Raw genomic sequence first — 17,782 nt, 5'->3', positions numbered from 1 at the left:
CTCTGAAGAGCAGCCAGCACCTGTGCTCCAAGCCAAATTGCCAAAGAGTTGCAATGGGGTCTTTTAAATGAATCCCATAGGAATGTCGTTAGAAGAGTGATTCTGTCTTTAAAGATGGCATTGCAGGGTTCTAGAATCATTCGCTCCGAATGATTGCAGATCTGGCCATGGTTGATAAGCAGAGAGATTATTCCCGCCGCACTCCACCTGGGAGGCAAGAAATCCTTTTGTCTATTCCTCCTCGGGAGAAAAAGGTTTTGCCCTCGGTCATCAGCTCATTCGCTGTTGCAAATGCACTGCTGCTAAGGCAGGAGTCGAATTCAGCTTACTCTCCCGTCGCCGAGTTGGCTCAGCAGGACGAGTCGGAAGAGCTTCGTTCAAGGCCCATCTCCGCCACAGGCTCCCTGTGTCACCTCGGTCAAGTCACATAGGGACATATTTTCAAGGGCTTCGGACCCAGCAGCTCCCACCAGGACAACAGCCACACAACTGGTCCCCGCTGCATCAGCTCAACTCTTCCCATCTGCTGGCCTGTGCACAGAGGGGTGGAGCCAAAGCTCAGCCCAGTCCCTGCTCACTCTTCACCCACTTACTGAGGAGAAGAGGAATAAAGTCCCACAGCACCCATTCCACCTAGGCAGCTGGCCCAATGACCCAGAGACCCCCCACACAGGAGCATATGGTGCCGTCTCACTTCTGTAATGGCCCTGTTCAGAGCAAACACTCAGCTTGAGGAAGCATGGTTCAGTGATCAGGCTGCTCCTCGAAGACTTGGTTCAGTTCTCTGCCCTGCTACAGACTTCCTGTGGGACCTCAGGCAAGCTGCTTGGTCCTTCTGTCTCTCCATTCCCCATCGGTAAAGGAGGGCTCATACTTTATATATACAGTAACGGAGGCCAGCTAGGTACCTAAAATAGACAGACAAGTCTCTCCTCATCCTGGCTGGTGGAGCAGATGCCCTCACACCCCTCTCGTGCATGCAAGGAGCAATGGTTAGATGCAGGCTCCATACAACCTTCCCTGCTCTTGCCTTGCAACTTCAGCTCTTGATCACTTCGGAGAACCTCAGTTTTGTCACCTCCTCACATTCCAAAAAAAAGACAAAGCCACCTGGAGGTGCAATTGGAGGATAGGATGGGATGGGAGGGACGGGCCCTGGAGAGAGCAGGAACTAAGTCAACTTTCTTGATTGCCTCTGCCTACTCAAGCCACTCTGTGTGTGTTAACGGCTAGACAGGCATCTTGTATATATTTGATAAATAAACCTCTCCATTTATTCAGGGAAGTGAATTTGTAGCCATGATGATTCAAATGGGATGATATGTTTGCAGGGGTTTTTGCTATTGAGTTTTTAAAAAGCTATGAAAATTGTAAAAACCAAAGCAATTTTCTTTGCATATGTATCTCTGTGAAATACACAGACACACACACACACACACACACAACCTGTCCAACTGCCTCTTCCCTTGAGGAAGTGGATGCAGGGCATGATAAATAATTTTGAAATTGCTACCATCGCTTGAGTCTGAGCGATGCATCTGGCATGTGTTAAAACAAGGCACATGCTGTATTCATTACCCATTGAGCTACATTTTAATTTTTCCCTCATTAACATTATCTGCTACCAGGGTTGTGTATCAAGTCAAATCCTTGGGCTGTCAATCAATTCATTAGACGGTTGTTTAATTTGTCATATGTGCTGTTATCTCTTATTAGGCTGCCACGCCAGTCAATCAGTCAATCAAAGGGAAAGGAAAAGGAAGCTCCAAGGGGAACCGCTGTTGTGGGATAGGAGAGAGGCTGTACTTCAAAGTTTTAACCAGTCGTATTACTAGGGATCCGGAGAAGAATGAGGGGAACGGGCACTGGATTTTTTTGTTTCACGGGGAATGTCACAAGTTCTAACTTTTCCCTCCCCTCCAAAATGGAACGAAAGCAAAACAATTCAAAAGTTGGAATGAAATAATTAAAAAAAAAAAGTTTGGGGTGAATTGAAACATGGGTCTGATAAAAATCAAAACATTTCATTCCAATGTTGACTTTTCATATTTTATATCGTATTCATTTTTAAAATGTAAGAAAAAACACAGATTGAAATGGAAAAATCCAAGTGTTCTGCTCTGTAAAGGTTGAAATGGACAGGTCAGACATTCTCAAACTGGGGGGGAATTGGGGGTAAGGCAGGTCAGTTTTTCTTTTGAAATGAACTTTTGCCGAAATCAGCAGAGACACGACACATTCTGCTTTCAACAAATCCGCATTTTCCAACGGAAAAACGTAGGGTCGGAAAACTGTCTACCGGCGCGAGATGAGATCTAATATAAGGGGCAAATGATCCCACAGCTACTACGGGGGGTTCTTACAGATTCCTCTGAGACATCTGGTGGTGGCCACAGCCAGGATGCTGGACTAGCTGTACCACAGGAATTGCCAGACTGGATCAAACCAACATTCTTAGAGGAGTAAAGACACCAGCCAGAGGTTTAGGTCTGCTCTTCAAACGCCAGGTGATCTTCACAAAGCCTAACCTTCCATGCTTCAGCTGGGCAGGTCTAGTATGATGCCTCCACCCATGGGGGCTGATGATCCTATCAGTGTCTGCCACCCACTGGCTCAGTAAACAATAATCCCCAGCGTCATGTGTTCAAAGCGCTCGACAGATAGTCATTAATATAGCCTCACAATGTCCCTCTACGGGTGCAGCTGTAAGAGTCCTAGAAAGAAGGAGGAAGATCATGCTTTGAGCAATGCATTGGTGCTCAGGAAATTCTGCTTCAGTTCCTGGCTCTGTTACAGACTCCCAGGGTGAGCTTAGGTAAGTGATTTAATTGCTCTGTGCCTCAGTTCCCCATCTGTAAAATGGAGATAATCATCATGCTTCCTTCCTCCCTCCCTTCCTCTGTCTTGTCTGTTTGGATTGTAAATTCATCAGGTCAGGGGCCGCCTCTTGCCAGGAGGCTGTACAGTGCCTGGGGTCAGATTTTTCAGAAGAGCTCTACACCCGCCTATGGAATTGGTTAGAACATCCAGCCAGAAGCGTCACAATTGCACATTCTGGGTGCCAGAGACTCTTGAAAATCTGACCCCCTGTGCTACGGTAATAAAGGACTAGCAATGCTCTTGCAAATAAACTCAATCCCTGCACCTCTGTGGCATTTGCAGCCCTTTTCATGCTCACATTCATACACATTTGGCCAAGCGAATCTTTATCTGCTGGAATATTCATGCAAAACAAAAGCCTCGAGAATCCCATCGTGAGCATCCTCACTCTGGGAAGAAGTTGCAAAAGTTGTACTTCCATCTGCCTGCTGAGTGGTTTTCCCTCCCTGACTGGATGACCTATGTGGCTCAGGTAGCCAATCGCACAATCATTTCCACAATACACCACAGAATAAAAGAAAAAAGGAACCACAAAGTCCTTTGCGGGCAAGTAATCAGTAAACGAGTAACAAGCCTGGCCCGTTCTTCCATGCTTCCCCCAGCACAGAAATGGGCTGAATCAATTGGGGCATGCTCAGGAAGTATGGGGAGATGCTGCTTTCGTCCTCCTTCTCCACAACCCATACTCTGCATTAAGTTACCTGATCAGTGAATGCTGCCTTCAAGCTCAGAGACCTCCCCAGCTCAGCCTATAGGGCTAGCCTGCTTGCTGGCCTATATATCTTTTCTTATGAATTTGATCATTGGTTCTATTACAGGTTTGTTATTTGTTATTATAATTTCTATTATAGTATTTTAATTTCTATTAGAGTATTTTAGCTGGAACGCAAGAAACCGACAGGCCACATCCTGTATGTCAAGCTAAGGAAAGTCAGCATACACATGTTCGAGCCCTTTACTCTAGATAGGTGATGATGAGTTAAAGCGTACGGGATATATGTTTGTGACCTCTAACATAGATAAGCGGGCAAGTTCAAGCAAGTTGGTAGGTAAGACCACGCCAGTTCATGGTCATTTACAGACTTAGCAGGTATACCACAAAGAACATGGAAACAATCGTTTAGGACAGAAATTGCAGAGGTGAGGCGGAGCAATGGTCACGAATAGTTACGAATAGGTCATTAATGCGCTCGAACAGGTCAGCCTACACAGTAAGCGTACGGTGACATTTTGGTAAGTGAGGAAGTTAAGTCTGGACATGGAAGGAGGGCACATGATGCTCGGGTTCTATAGCACAGCCGGTGGCTTCTGGGCCAAACAGCAGTAGGGCCAGGAGCTGGCAGGGGCGTCTCTTGCTCTATGTGGAACGGGAATGGAGGAAAATCCCCTCTGTGCATCTGTCGGATGGGGGTTGAGGTTGCTTGCGGATTTCTGGCCTGCCTGGCTTTGTCGGCCTCTCCTCAGCCTGTGCTTTATCCCAGCCAGCCCCGTGGAGTGGGGTTGGGGAATGCAGGAATCTGATCATTTCTTCCACACCCCCGCCCCCTCCAAGGGTTTTAATCGAGTTTGGTAACCCATGTCCCTCTCTCGATTTCCCATATTCTTCTGATCATTTCTGGACCACAAGATACAAAATCACTCCCCTGAACATCAGTGCCTCAAGCCAGCACTGATGTTCCCATTAATTCGGCTCCCTTCCATCCTCTCCTTCCTATCCCCCCCGTCTCTCTCCAGCCCCTGTATTCGCTCCCTCTCCTGCATTTTCTCTCTCACACGCAAGCTCTTTGTTAGGGAGGAATTTTTCATTTCATCCCTCATCATTCACAGCCTTCTGCAGCGATCCCCCAGCGCCCATGTGGCACAGACACCAGGAGCCGCGGAGAGAAGGGGGCCGCATGTGTTACTGTGATTTCTTTGAAAGTCAGGCGTGCTGGGCACAGATTTAATTTTCATTGCATTAGCACGCAGCGAACGAGCCAACGGCACCAAGACCCAATGAGTGTGCGTGTCCCCGATGCCAAGGAAAAGAAACAAAAGCAAGGGGGCTTCTGGCTGGTGCGTTATGAACCTCTCTCTCTCCTCCCAGAGCTCACAAGATACAAGCCCTCTTACAGTGCTCCATCCGCTCTGAGCCGTGCACACGAGGGGGCTGCAGCCAGCCCCTACATAGGAGTGCTAAGGTCTAGTGTGGGGAGTGTGCACGAGAGATCTTCCACACTTGCACTCCCACACGCATACAACGTACAACTGCAGCCTTTGTGCTCCTCCAGAGCTCAGAGTTTGCTCCGGGCTCATGCCCTCCTGGGTGCTAGAGGCCGGGAGACTTGGCCCGGCCATTATTTTGCACTAGGGGAGAGAAGGGAACTCTGAACCCCGCTCAGGGGTGCCATGGCAGCTGCATGCTAGGAAGCATTATACCTTCTAGGGCGGCATGCCCCTGACCTACAGCTGTGTGCAAATAGCACATTCTGGACGATTTATTGTAACAAATCCATAGCCGCCTAGAACACGTCAGAGGGTTGTCACTCCACTGCACATCATCACAGCCAGGCAGCGCTCTACGTTAACAACAGGGCTAGAACGCTGATCTTCCTGCTCCAGAAGCGCAGTCCTCTGCCACCGGAGCTAAAGGAGACTCTCCGCTACGAGTGCAGGGTCTAGGACAGTCATGGGAGCAGTCTGGATTTCTTCCAGTAGAGGGCAGTACTACCCATCTGCAGCCCACAGCTGTACAGCCAACCAAGGCAATCTTCACGCTGCGTCTTAGGGCCGGGAAACAAACCAGCTAAACATTCCTAGTATCAGGGTATTCAGGACTCCTAGGCTAAGCCAGGCAGCCCTACCGGACCCCTGGTGATAATCCTCCTCAGCAATCTGTGACGCAGGAATGTCCCAGGACCATGCTGCACCCACAGATGTTCACCCAACATCTCTGAAACTGCCGGAGAGCCTCACCCTCTGAGCCCGCCTCAGCCGCTCTGTTCCACAGACGCATTTTAAAAAATTTAAAAATTGTGTATCTGCTCTCCAGCAGCCGTGATACGCGCAACACGTGGTGGGACAGCCGGACACGGACGGGCTGGGTGATCCCATGGGGAGATCACCATATTGAGACTCAGAAAAATCAGGGTTCCTCTTCCTGGCTGTGCTACTGAACTGCTGCATGACCTTGGCCAAGTTTCCCCCTCCCAGTCTTCTCCTCCTTGCCTATGTAGAGTGTAAGCTCTTTGGGGGCAGGGACGGTCTCTCGCTGGGTGTTCACGCGGTGCCTGGCGCAATGGGGCCGGATCTCCGGGGGTATGTCTACACTGAAGCGGGGGGGGGGGCAGCCTCCCAGCGCGGGTACCGTGACTTGTGCTCGTGGCGCTCGAGCTTGCATGCTAAAAATAGTGGTGTGGACAGTGCAGCTCAGGCCCTCGAGCCCACCCAGCCCCTGGGGTCTGCACTCGGGTGGCTAGCGTGAGCCTCCGGAGCCGCAACATCCACAGCTCGAGCCTGTCCACCCACGTTGTCAGCTTGCTCCCAGCTCTAGAAGCACCCTAAGCGCTACCGCATCACCACGCGTGCCAGGGGAAAGATGTTGCTATCCCACCTCCCGCCTTGCCGTGCAGCTGCTAGATGCGGTCTGACAGACCCCGGCATTCTCACTCGTCCAGGGTGGAGAACAGTCCCGACCTGCAGCTGCTTTTCCCGTGGCTGATACCAACTGAAATAGGTTGGAGGGCAAACACTGTGTAGGAGCATTTAGGAGGAGCACAGGTTTGCTGTGCATCTGAGGGCTTGCTAACATGCAAGACAGAGGGTTATGAATCTTGCCCTGGGCTGGAACCGTCCCTCCCGACCTCACTAAGTTCTGTGGGACACCTCCATGCTAGGAGTCCCTACCCTCCCATCTGGAAACAGCAGGTGCCGTGTCCGTTCCAGCATCCAAATGGCCGGAGCAGAAAGTCCAATTCCCTCGGACAGGTGCAGCTTTCCACCCAGCGCCGTGATGGCTACTAACCGTGGAATGGTTGCACACTCCACACCCAGCCTCTTCGGTGCTGTTTGCACTGAGATGGCCCCACGCATCGCTTTCCCCCTCCATACTCTGCTGCTGAGCAAGACTCAGATCTCCTCAGTCTTGTCTGTTACTGACAGCGGTTAGGCTCCCAGGGAGAAGTTGTTTGCTTCTATCTGTTGCAGCTGCACGACCTCTCTCCTTTTATACCATGCTCATCATCACCATGGTATCGGACTACCTTGAGGCCTCAATAAACTGTATTAGGGTCATATTCTGCCCTGAGCTAAACCCCCTGCAGCAAATCACTGGTACACAAATCGAACCCAGGAGTCCTGGCTCTCCATCCTGTGCTCTCAACACTACAAATCATGTTCTCTCCTCTGCCTCCCACGCTTCAGCTGTGAAACAAAGCACCGAGACTAGTGTGAGCTAAACAAGCTCGTGCAGGTGCTATAGCGTGACGAGACAGCTGGGGACAATGAATCCACTGAAACCAGCCCAGGGCTCAAACCAATGGCTGGAAGTTGAAGCTAGACAAACCCAAACCAGAAATAATGCACACATTTTTAAACGGGGAGGGTATTAACCATTGGAACAATTCACCAAGGGTCGTGGTGGATTCTCCATCCCTGGCAATTTTTAAATCAAGATTGGATGGTTTGCTAAAAGCTCTGCTCTAGGGATTATTTGGGGGAAGTTTTCTGGCTTGTGTTATGCAGGAGGTCAGACTAGATGATCACATTGGTCCCTTCCGGGCTTGCAATCTACTAATCGAACCCAACTCACAAACCTTGGTGGAAGTTCAGATCACATCTTTGTTCCCCTCTGCACTTCTAAGATGCAGCCGAGATCCAAAGCAGAAGCCTCTAAGGGTACATCTACAGGACAAATAAACCAACAAACAAACAAAGCCCAAAACAAAATCAAAAGACCTGTGAGTCTCAGAGTCCAGCTCAACTGACTCGGCCTCATGATTTGGAGCTAAAAACAGCAGCGTATCCATCCTCAGACTGCGGTTCAGGTCTGAGACCCACCCCCCTCACCAGGTTTCAGAGCCCAAGCTCCAGCCTGAGCAGGAATGTCTACACTGCCATTTTCAGCCCTGTAACACAAGCCTCGCTCAGCTGAGCCAGGCTCTGAGGCTTGCAGTGTGGACATAATCCAAAATGCACAAGGGAGGGCACACGTGTGCTACCGCCAGCCCTGGACGCCCAGGAAACGCTAGGAAAAACTCTCTTCTTTCAGCATCCCCAGCCCACATTTGCGGGGCTGGAGGGGCGTGGAGAAGCTACCAAACTGCTTTGGGGCTCATCTGAGCCAAAGCTCCATCTGAACTGTCCTTGTCACAGTTGTTCCCATACCTACTGTGCCTGCATACTAAGGCATGTCAAAGGATGTTACAGAATCACAGAAACGTAGGGCCGGAAAGGAAATCAAGAGGTCATATAGGCCATCCCCCCCATGCTGAGGCAGGATTCAACATTTATCACTGTAACAGAGAGGGAATTAGCTGCTAGTCCTCAAAACACGAGATGGAAGTGAGTCAGATTCTTTGTACTCTCTACTCGGTGTCACGGCACCTTTGCACAGGGGAAGTGAGAGGGAAGAGAGCCAGTCCTTGTGTGACAGCCACCATCTCCAATAATGCACAAGGCACATTGATGCTTGCACACCCAAAGCTCTCATCGCTGTGAAGGGGAGTTTCCGCTTGTGCAAAGGTAGCGTGGCTGGGTCTGGGATTATCAACTGAATGAGGCCGCGTGAGATTTCTAGATAAGTCATCGAAACACACAGCAACCCCCCCCCTCCGCCTCTTCATAAGAAGGGGCCGCTCCACTGATTGCCTCAAGCCCCCTGCAGAACAAGGGAGCCTCCCTGAACGTACCTGGGACTTGGCAGGGTATTAGAGTGAGTGAATCAGAGCTGCTGGAAAACACAGAGCTGCTGCAACACGGTAGTTCATTTGGAATCATGGAAATGGCAGGCCCAGGTCGCAGGCTGTCAAAGGAGCAGGGGAGGGACAGTGTTACCTATTCATTTCTCTTCTTTTAGGGAGATTGCATTTAAAAAGGCGGCCCGGCTAAGAAATTTACCATGGCACTATGAGATTACGCCCCAGCTCAGATTATCTAAAAGCAGGTTTGCAGGGGATTCAGAATTTGGTCCAGATACTCAGTTGCCTTTGCCATCTATCTGTCCATCTAGCACCACATTTACCCTCTATTGATCCATCCATCCATCATCTTCCCATATCTCTCTCACCACAAACACCCTTCTCTCTACCTATTATAAATCCCCCCCTTCTGTGTAGCCATGATCTGTCTAGCTCTCACTTAATATAGCCTTCTACTATCCATCCTCACATATACCCTTCTATCTCACCATTATCTATCTAGCTGCTGTTTTTTCCCCTTCTTTTCAGTATGTGTCTAATAACAGTTAGTTTGGCTGGATTTTGTTGCTTTTTTCTAAATTAAATCTCTCGGGCATTGGTCTTTTTCCTGAGATCACGTAACATATCACGCTCAAATCTGATCCGTCTTCTCTTTAGAGATGGGCCAATCCCAGACACACATCGAACTTTAGCCCAAATCTAGATCCAGCTTTGTAGCTGCTTTTGCTCTCTCTACAGGCACGACTTAGAGAAGCGCTAAGCGTTGGCCTGACTCTGAAAAGTCCACTTTGTCTCCACTGGGAGCAGAGGTAGGCTGAGCACCTCACAATCTTTAATGCAACACCCCTGGGAGGCAGGTCAGAGCTCTTGTACCCACGGCAAAGCTGGGGAATTGAGGCACAGAGAGTCCATGTGACTTGACCAAGGAGGTCTGTGGCAGAACAGGGAAGTAGACCCAGGTTCCCCGAGTCCCAGATCAGCACCTGCACTAGAACTGGGCAGGAAGAGACAGAACCCCACTAGAGATCCAATAGCCCAAGGGTCAGGACATTCTCCAGCGATGTCGGAGACTCAGGGTCAAGTCTTTGCTCTGAACCACGCAGGGTGGGAAGTTGAACCAGGCTCTGTCACATCCCAGGTGAGAGCCCCAACCACTGGGCTAGAGAGTCAGCCCCTATTTCAGTCTCATGCAGAGTGAAAACAAATTCCAAAACCTCTACTTTTTTCTAGGAGCCAGAACCCTTTCCTGAGGAATCCTAACCCAGCATCCTAGCATCCTGTTGGGAAGAAACAGTCGGCTCCTTTGCCTGCCCTTTAACCTCCATCCCTCAGCTGTCGCTGAGACGAATGGCGGGAAAAGGACACCTCTCACCAACAGATGCAAGACAAAGGAGGGTGAAGGGGGAATGCCGTCTAAAGAGTAACAGTGAAGAAATCTGCTGCAGAGGAGAAGCACACGAATGACGGTTAAAAAACAAAAGCTGTTACTTTAATTACGGGCTTTCTGCTTTAACACTGATAGTATTTCTCACACATTCATCAGCAAACCTGGTGATAAATCAATCGTGGGGAGCCAGGAGCTGCAGTCTGGCTCCTTCCCTTCCCCGTTCTCAGTCCCCTCAGAGCTCTTACTCTATTAGTATGCAGTCCGGCACTGCCAGTCTGTGCATTTCACAGCGGCTTTGGACTGAAGCTGGTATCAAGCTGATGCCCCCACCGCAGATTTCATGCGGCCATCTTCAGCAGTGAAGAAGGGAAGGTCTAGCAAAGGGAGACAGAGAACGTGCATGTCTGTCTTTCGGGGCATGTGCAGGAGTACGTTGGGGGGTGTACTTTGGCATGCATGTGCCTTTCTTGGGTGGCTGTGCGCTGAGGGAGTGATTATGTGTGTGCGCGCCTCAGGGCACGGCTGGTGTTTATTCCAAACAGATAGGTGTGCCGACCTGCACGTGTTCCACTGTGACTGTTGTTTTCCGGGTATTTCGGGTAGTCCGTGTGTGTGTGCGTTTCTCAGGGCTGGGGCGGGTTGTCAGCATTTCCTTTGCCTCTCCCGCAAGCGTGTGGCTGGGGTGGAGGGTAGTGTGCGTGGCTGCGAGGCTTGCATGTGATGCTATCCCGCTGGGTGAGCAGGATGGTGCAGAAGGGAGGGGGGTCTAAAATACTCCAAGAGGAAATGAGCGTTTACAGAACAGTTTGTCTCTCTCATCACACCCGTGGCCAAACACAAATGCCGAGCTACAGTCCATAGAAAGAAACAGCGCTGGGGGGATATTTATGATGGGTATCTTCCCTTCCCTCTTGGCGGTCACCTTGCATTTCAGTGCAATCACACAGAACAGACCCCACCAGCCCTTTCCCAAACCAGGGTGACCCATGTGCAACCCCGGAAATAAACATCCAGCTACAAATCTTATTCCCTCCTCTCCTCTGGAGCTGCCAACATTGGACCATTAGAAAACCTGTCAGGTTCTCCATGGGACCACAGCATTCGCTTTCCAGGAGCCCCTTGAAAGGCTGGGTAGCCACAAAGAAAAGTCCTCCCATCTCCCCCACCAAACACAAACACACACACACACACACACACACCCCCCACCACCACCAACTTCAGCTTCACCTGCAGTAGAATGGCAGAGACACATCCCCAGGGTCTCTGGTTCTCCCATGTTGCCCTTTCTTGTTGCCAGAGCTGAGACCTCCAACGACGTGACCCACTGCTCTGATTTACTCAACTGCTGTGAGAACAGAAAATGAACCCGAGAAAGACTCGTTTCCTCCGTCACATCCCCCACTGATCACTGACCTGGACTCCTCAGTGCTACCGGAGCCCCCGTGAGCCACAGTTCTGCAAAGCATTCTCCTCCGCCCCACAGGGGGCATCCCGTGTGAACCCGCACACCCTGGCTGAGCTGGGAAGGAGTTTCAGGGCTGGAGCCACAGGAGGTGCTCCAGGGCAAGATTGAGGTGCACTAGCAGAGCTGTTTGGTACCCGCCCGACTCCTGGTCCATCATGGCCGCATGCAGTAAATACACCGGCCACGCGGCATTAATCAGCCCCTGGTGCTTTCCTTTAACTCCTTGTAAGTACTCCCCCAAGATTCAAAGGCCTTATTTTATTCCATTCCCACCCTACTTCATTCTCTTTTTATAGTCTTTTCACTCCCCCACCCCGTTTTCTTTTGATGCATCCCAGCTCCCTGTAGCAAAATCTGCAAGGCATTGTGGGAGAGGATGGCCCCAGGAAGTTACTTTACTTTCCATTTTCCATTAACCCTTTCAGCGCTTTATGGACACACAGCAGAGCAGCACCCGTACCCATATCCTCAGGGACGTTTGTCGGGATGGCTTGGAGGATTGATAACGGGGACGTGGTCTTTCACCTGTAGGTCACTGGCACAAGTCCAGGCTAGCTCAGGAGAGTCATTACCGTCTGCTGGTCGGTGGCCTGTGTGAAATTATTTCATGCTCTCAGTCCAATTCCTAGCGGAACAAGTGTCCAAATCACATTCACACTGAGCACTAACTGGACCGCTGATTGGCAGTCTCAGCGGAGAAGCAAAAGACTGAACAGAGACTATCCTTCCACAGCAGGGTGGGAGGTGTCCTGACGGGGGAACGTTGTACCTGCTCTGTGCATACAGAGACGATCTCAAGAGCTGGCTGCTCCCACCAGCAAGAAATGCACATTTTAAACCATCCGGTCCCTTTCATATGTAACAGGGAAGGGGAGTGTCCTTGGAAGAGAGAGACAGCGTGTCCATTCCCCACCCCTTCCATCCCACCAAAACGCCGCCGCATTCCTGGACACACACAATTCTCCTGCTGGGGGAAAAGAGCAAACAGCACACGACAGATTTGAGCCGCATCACGCAGCGCACGGCTGGAAGAGGGTTGGTGCAAGAACCAAACCAGACTAGAAAAGAATCCCAGGGTTAGGGGCCCGTGTGTCCATCCCATGGAGTTGGCGTATGACCACGGTGCGGGTGGGTGTTTTGTTATTAAATTCCTCTTCCTTAAAAGTGCCTGCTCTGGGCTATCCAGCCCTGGGGACCCTGAGACCACCTGCCCTTCCCTGTTCACGAATCACTTGCACACTAAATAGCTACTAAACATTTTGCAGCCCCTAATAACATGTTCCACTGTGTGGCCACCTGTTCTGCTGATCCAATAGTGTCAGCACCAGTGCTACTTACTCCTCATGAGCCTGCATCAGCATCAGAAAGGGGAGCAGCAAATCCCAGCAGCTCCAGCGCCTCAAATCCGCACCCTGCTCTCCTGACACTGCACACTAGATGGCAAGCCAGGCTCCCCGGCCTCCCTTCATCACTGAAGGCACCGGTGCCTTACAGCCCCTTTCCAAGCACTGTGTTACCTGTGTAGATTTCCTATTGATTACCCGGCTACCATGTCACGCTAGCTGGATCGCCAGCCAGCCAGGCCCTGGCAAAGAGAGTATTTTTAGGTTTTGCTGAGCCTTGAAGGAGGAGTGATCAGGCTCCCATTAAACTGCATGCCCTGCCCCTGGAGGGCAGGATATTTAGAGTCTACAAAGAGGTTTAGACATAATGTTTCCTCTTTCTAGGGGGCAGACTAGTGAGAAATACTTTAGGAAAGAGGGAGCTGTCACACTCCTCCTCCTCCCCACCAAGTCTTTTTCCATCATTTTCTCTCTCGCTCTCTCACACACACACCCTCCCCCGCTCTCTCTGGGCTTGACACTTCCCTTGAGGATGATCCACACCAGGCCAGATGTCAGGATCCAGCCACAGGTGCTTTCTCCTCATCTTTCGCTCCACGACCCGAGCAGAACACTGAATGGCCAGGCCTGGCTACCTCACTGCAGATGTCGTTAATTTCCAAGCCCCAGAGTTTAGCCTCCACCCCCCGCCCCCCCGCCAACCGCCCCAAACTCAAGAAGACAAATTCCCGAAATTTATAGCAGCTGCAGCCTGGTGTGTTCTCAGGCAGAGTCTTCCCCTCCCCTCCTCTGCCTTCTCTAGCATAATCCTCCGCTCCGCAGCTCACAAGCAGCACTCTCACACTGTTAAGGAGGCCTCCCTGAGGGTGATCTTTTGGGGCCCAATCCTGAAGGATTTCAGTGGGAATCATTCAAAAGGTGTTTGTTGCCTCTATCAGGAGCAGGCCCCAGGGAAGCAGAAGCATCCTGAGGTTCTGGGCTTTCCATTCTGCCCCTTCATTTCTCCTCTGGCAGGAATGTGGTCCCAGAACTCAGGCATCGGCGTTAAGCAGGCGTCGGACCAGCAGCCACCAGGCACAACGGGGGCAAGGCAAGGTCTATCGATCTTGGGAGACCTGGGCTCCATCTATCTATATGGCTCTTGAGCATTTCACCAGCATCAATGAATTTACCCCTCAGAACAGCCCTGCAAGGTGTTCTCTCCATTTTACTGATGGGTAAACCGAGGCACCGTGCGGTGAAGTGACTGGCCCGAGCTCACAGGGGGAGTCTGTGGCAGAGCAGGGAATTTCACCCATGTCTCCCAAGGCGCAGTCCAGTACCTTAACCACTAGACCATCCTTCCTCTGTTACGATCCCTGCCACTGACTTACTGTGCAAGTCATTGGGCAAATCTCTTCATCTCTCAGTGCCTCTGTTTTATCCCACTGGCACAACGGGATTGCGCTGACCTACCTCACAGGATGGCTCAGCTTAACATGGGACTCACTCAGGTATTCCAGCTCACATTGGCTCAGTTTAACAAGCAAGACGGGGCTTTATTATCCAGCAGCCAGCACCCCAGTCTGCCCCACGCTCGGGTAGCTGAGCGGGGCGCTTTCTTGACTTGACTCAGCTCAGAGAAATCCTGCCATTGGAACCTAGCAAAGGACAGTTCTGACATTGATTCTGGAGTTAGTAAAGGCACCAGCTCTCTCCCTCACCACTGCAGCGAGCAGAACGAGCTGTGAAAACACCCCAGCAGCCGATTCGGGCAGTTACCGGGGGCCTTTGTCATCTTTTTTGCACCCTGTCACAGTCCTGACCATAACAGCTCTCAAATTACATTATGCCTGTAAAGACACCTTGAGATCTTGCATAGGCAGATGAACTGCATGACCTCAAATAGGCCTTTTCCATCTCTAACTCCTTCCATTTTATCCTGGGATGAAAGGAGCCCTATTAGGGAAAGCATCGGTATTAGATTTCCTTAGAGTCCTAACACGCAGATATTAGATTATTACTGAAGACACGTTTCTGAGGCACTCATCACCAAAGTACCTGGGCCCCAATTACACAGATTTACAGATAAAAAAAAATCTTTCCCTCAAGAAAGAAGGAAACAAAACACTATGGCTAGCTTGCTTCCCCTCCCGGCCCCTCTCCAAAACATGCTCCCCCCTCCCTTCCATCTCCCGCTGCCGACCTGACGCTGCCGAGAAGGAAGGCTCTAGGATTGATAGGCAATCCTAAATCTTTGAAGTATCTGAAGCCGTGAAACTTTTTTCTGCGGAAAGCTGGATGAAAAGATTTAAATGTACAAATGGACTTGAAAAGATGCAAGCCGGGGGGTGGGGGGGGGGGGAGGAGGAATGTAGCATTCCTCATCTTAAAGGATACAAGTTTTGCCAAAGGAGGAGTTGACCTATGGCTCAATTGCTACTCCCCCAGATCATGCTTTAGAAGACAACAACCCGCCTTCATATTTAGTTATGGGCAGCGTCAGAGTTCAGGTTTGGTTCAGATGATCGTCCCGGTTTTTTTTTTTCTTTTTCATGATTTCTATTACCATAGCTTCTAGCAGCCACAGCTTAGAGGAGTGCCCCATTGGTAGGTGATGTACATGTGCAGGCCTGATGAACTTATGATCTAAATAGACAAGACACAAAGAGAGAGAGAGAGTAGAAACAAGGAAAGTAACTTGCCCAAAGACACATGGCAGGTCTGGGGCAGAGGTGGGACAAAGTCTGGTCTCTTTGCTGCCCCAGTGCTGGGCCCTAGCCACTGGACTATGCTGCCTCACCCCTTTGGCCGGCAGGAGACTTCATAACATCTTTTATTGTCAGATAAAGCATTGTCTGGTACTTCCTGCCTCCGTATGGGTTGGAAATACCGGACCAATTTGCTAGTTCCACCAAGTCCAAGTCCCGGGTAGAACTTGGAAGCTGACGGGCAGTTGTGAAAGTAAAAAAGCAAAGTTTACTTAACTTTTTTTGAATCTCTGCAACTAGTTTCAGGGATTCAGGTTCAGCCCCAATTTTAGTGTGATGATTCGATCAAAACCAGTTTGCTCATCTCCATTCTAACCGAAGATATTCAGACACCACAGTCATAGGTGCCTTAGATACACACCATACCAATCTTCAATATTATCTCCCCCTTGTACAGATGGGAAACTGAGGCACAGACAGAATAAGTTACACGGTTTCCCCCTATTCTCCCAGCAAGCTTGTTGCAGTGCTAGGAACAAAGCCCAGGTCTCCTGACTCCTAGAGCTGTGTTTCAACCACTAGATTACACTCCCTCTATGACACACCGCAGTTCTCGGAGCCATGGACAGCTTTTTAACAGCAGAGGGTCCTTCAGCGGAAGGATCTAGACAGGGCCAAGCCGCTCCAGCGAGTCGAGACCATTGTGCAAGTTCCCGTAGCCTCAGCTCATCAGGAACGGCACCCTATATTTTAATAAAGGGCCCAGCAGCCACGCTGGATCACTTTCCAAATTTCCCTCCACTCCCAATCCCCTGGGGAGCTTTGCACCAAGACCCACATGTAACTCAAGTGTCCCACCCATAATGCTGACCTAGAGCCAGCACTAGGCCTTCCCTCCCCAATCCCAGCTCCTCAGACTGCAGTCTTATGCCCAGCAGAATCACTCTTGGAGCCCTAAAATCCCCCCCAATCCAACAAGTTGGGAGCCCCTTTAGAAACAGGAACTCAGCGCCATCCAGTGGAATTCACCCTGCAGAGCAACATGTCCCCTGGAGGAGGGTATGGCTCTAGGGCTACTGGACTGTTTCTCGAACGCTTCAATGGATGGTATGTTCAGAGGGGCAGGGGAAAGAGTTAAATGACGCCGTGCAGAGCATTTCTGACCTCCCGCGGTTGTGCAAAAAGAGAGAGAGGGAGAGCGAGAGAGAGCGAGCGTGTGAGCACAGTGGAGGAGCGAGGCCCCGATTGTGCTGACACTCACACTAGCACAATCCCTCACGCAGCTTATTTTTACCATCACGTTTCAGCGTGAAAACTCAGGATTTTTTTTTTTTAAACACGTCTTCGCAGGCCTGCACGAGTTGCAAGCCCTCCTGCCAAAGCAGCTCTCACCCCCTGCAAACACCTCGATACTGCCGGGACAGGGTCTGCCAGGCAGTGCCCGAGACGTTGCAGCACCAAAGTACAGCACCTCGGGAGTTAAACTTTTAACAAGCAGAACCCAGAGCGCCCACCTCATCAGCATAAGAAACCCTGACCCACTTGGAGAGAGGCCATGATCCTGTCATCTGCCCTGCAGGAAAGGCCTCTGGAGAAATCAATGCCAGGGAACAGATGGATGGGGGAGCCTAGATTCAAAGAGGCTCTAGTGTGGCTGATGAGGCTAAGAATAGAGAGAGACAGAGAGGCACCAGGCAGCCATGGCCATGTAATAAACTCTGCAGAGCGACAGCAGGTTGGGAGGCCATTGCCATCTGAGTGAGTTTCTATTTCTCAGCCCATTAGGCTCAGAAAACCCAGAACATTCCCAATACTTTCACAGTGATAAAATGGCACAGGCCCATCCCAGCAGCCCTGGCACGTCACCCCCTGACTTTGGGCTTTGGCCATGCTTGGAGGGTGGGGGTAGTGGGGATGGGGGCAGGATCCTGGGAAGAACGCAAGGAGGTTTGCCAACACTAGAAAAAGAAAGGGGGTAAGTATGATTTGGCAGGAGGGCAGATCTTCTGGGCTCATCTTGGCCAGAGCAGGAAGCACTCCTGATCTACCAGAGCATGCAGTCCCATTGCAGCACTGTCTTGCACCCAAGCCAACTAAGGGTTTGCAAAAGAGGGGAAGCA

At 50.7% G+C, this 17,782-nt stretch overlaps 1 protein-coding gene across 5 annotated transcripts in view; it reads right to left on the bottom strand.

Annotated features, from left to right (window-relative positions):
* NTM (neurotrimin) overlaps nt 1–17,782 on the bottom strand; it is a 671,163-nt gene that overhangs the window by 595,382 nt on the left and 57,999 nt on the right. For 4 of the 5 annotated variants that reach the window (XM_074936557.1, XM_074936559.1, XM_074936560.1 and 1 more), the window contains exon 1: nt 8,769–8,860. The exons of the other annotated variant lie outside the window; for it this stretch is intronic. In XM_074936557.1, the coding sequence (XP_074792658.1) occupies nt 8,769–8,856 (88 nt within the window). In that variant the 5' untranslated portion in view covers nt 8,857–8,860. Of the gene's footprint in view, nt 1–8,768; nt 8,861–17,782 lie in introns of those variants that run through there. 5 annotated transcript variants of the gene reach the window in all.

Source organism: Natator depressus, chromosome 22, assembly GCF_965152275.1.
Source record: "Natator depressus isolate rNatDep1 chromosome 22, rNatDep2.hap1, whole genome shotgun sequence".
Lineage (NCBI taxonomy): Eukaryota > Metazoa > Chordata > Testudines > Cheloniidae > Natator > Natator depressus.
Note: the sequence above shows the minus strand (reverse complement) of the source record. Positions and strands in the feature narration are given on the sequence as shown.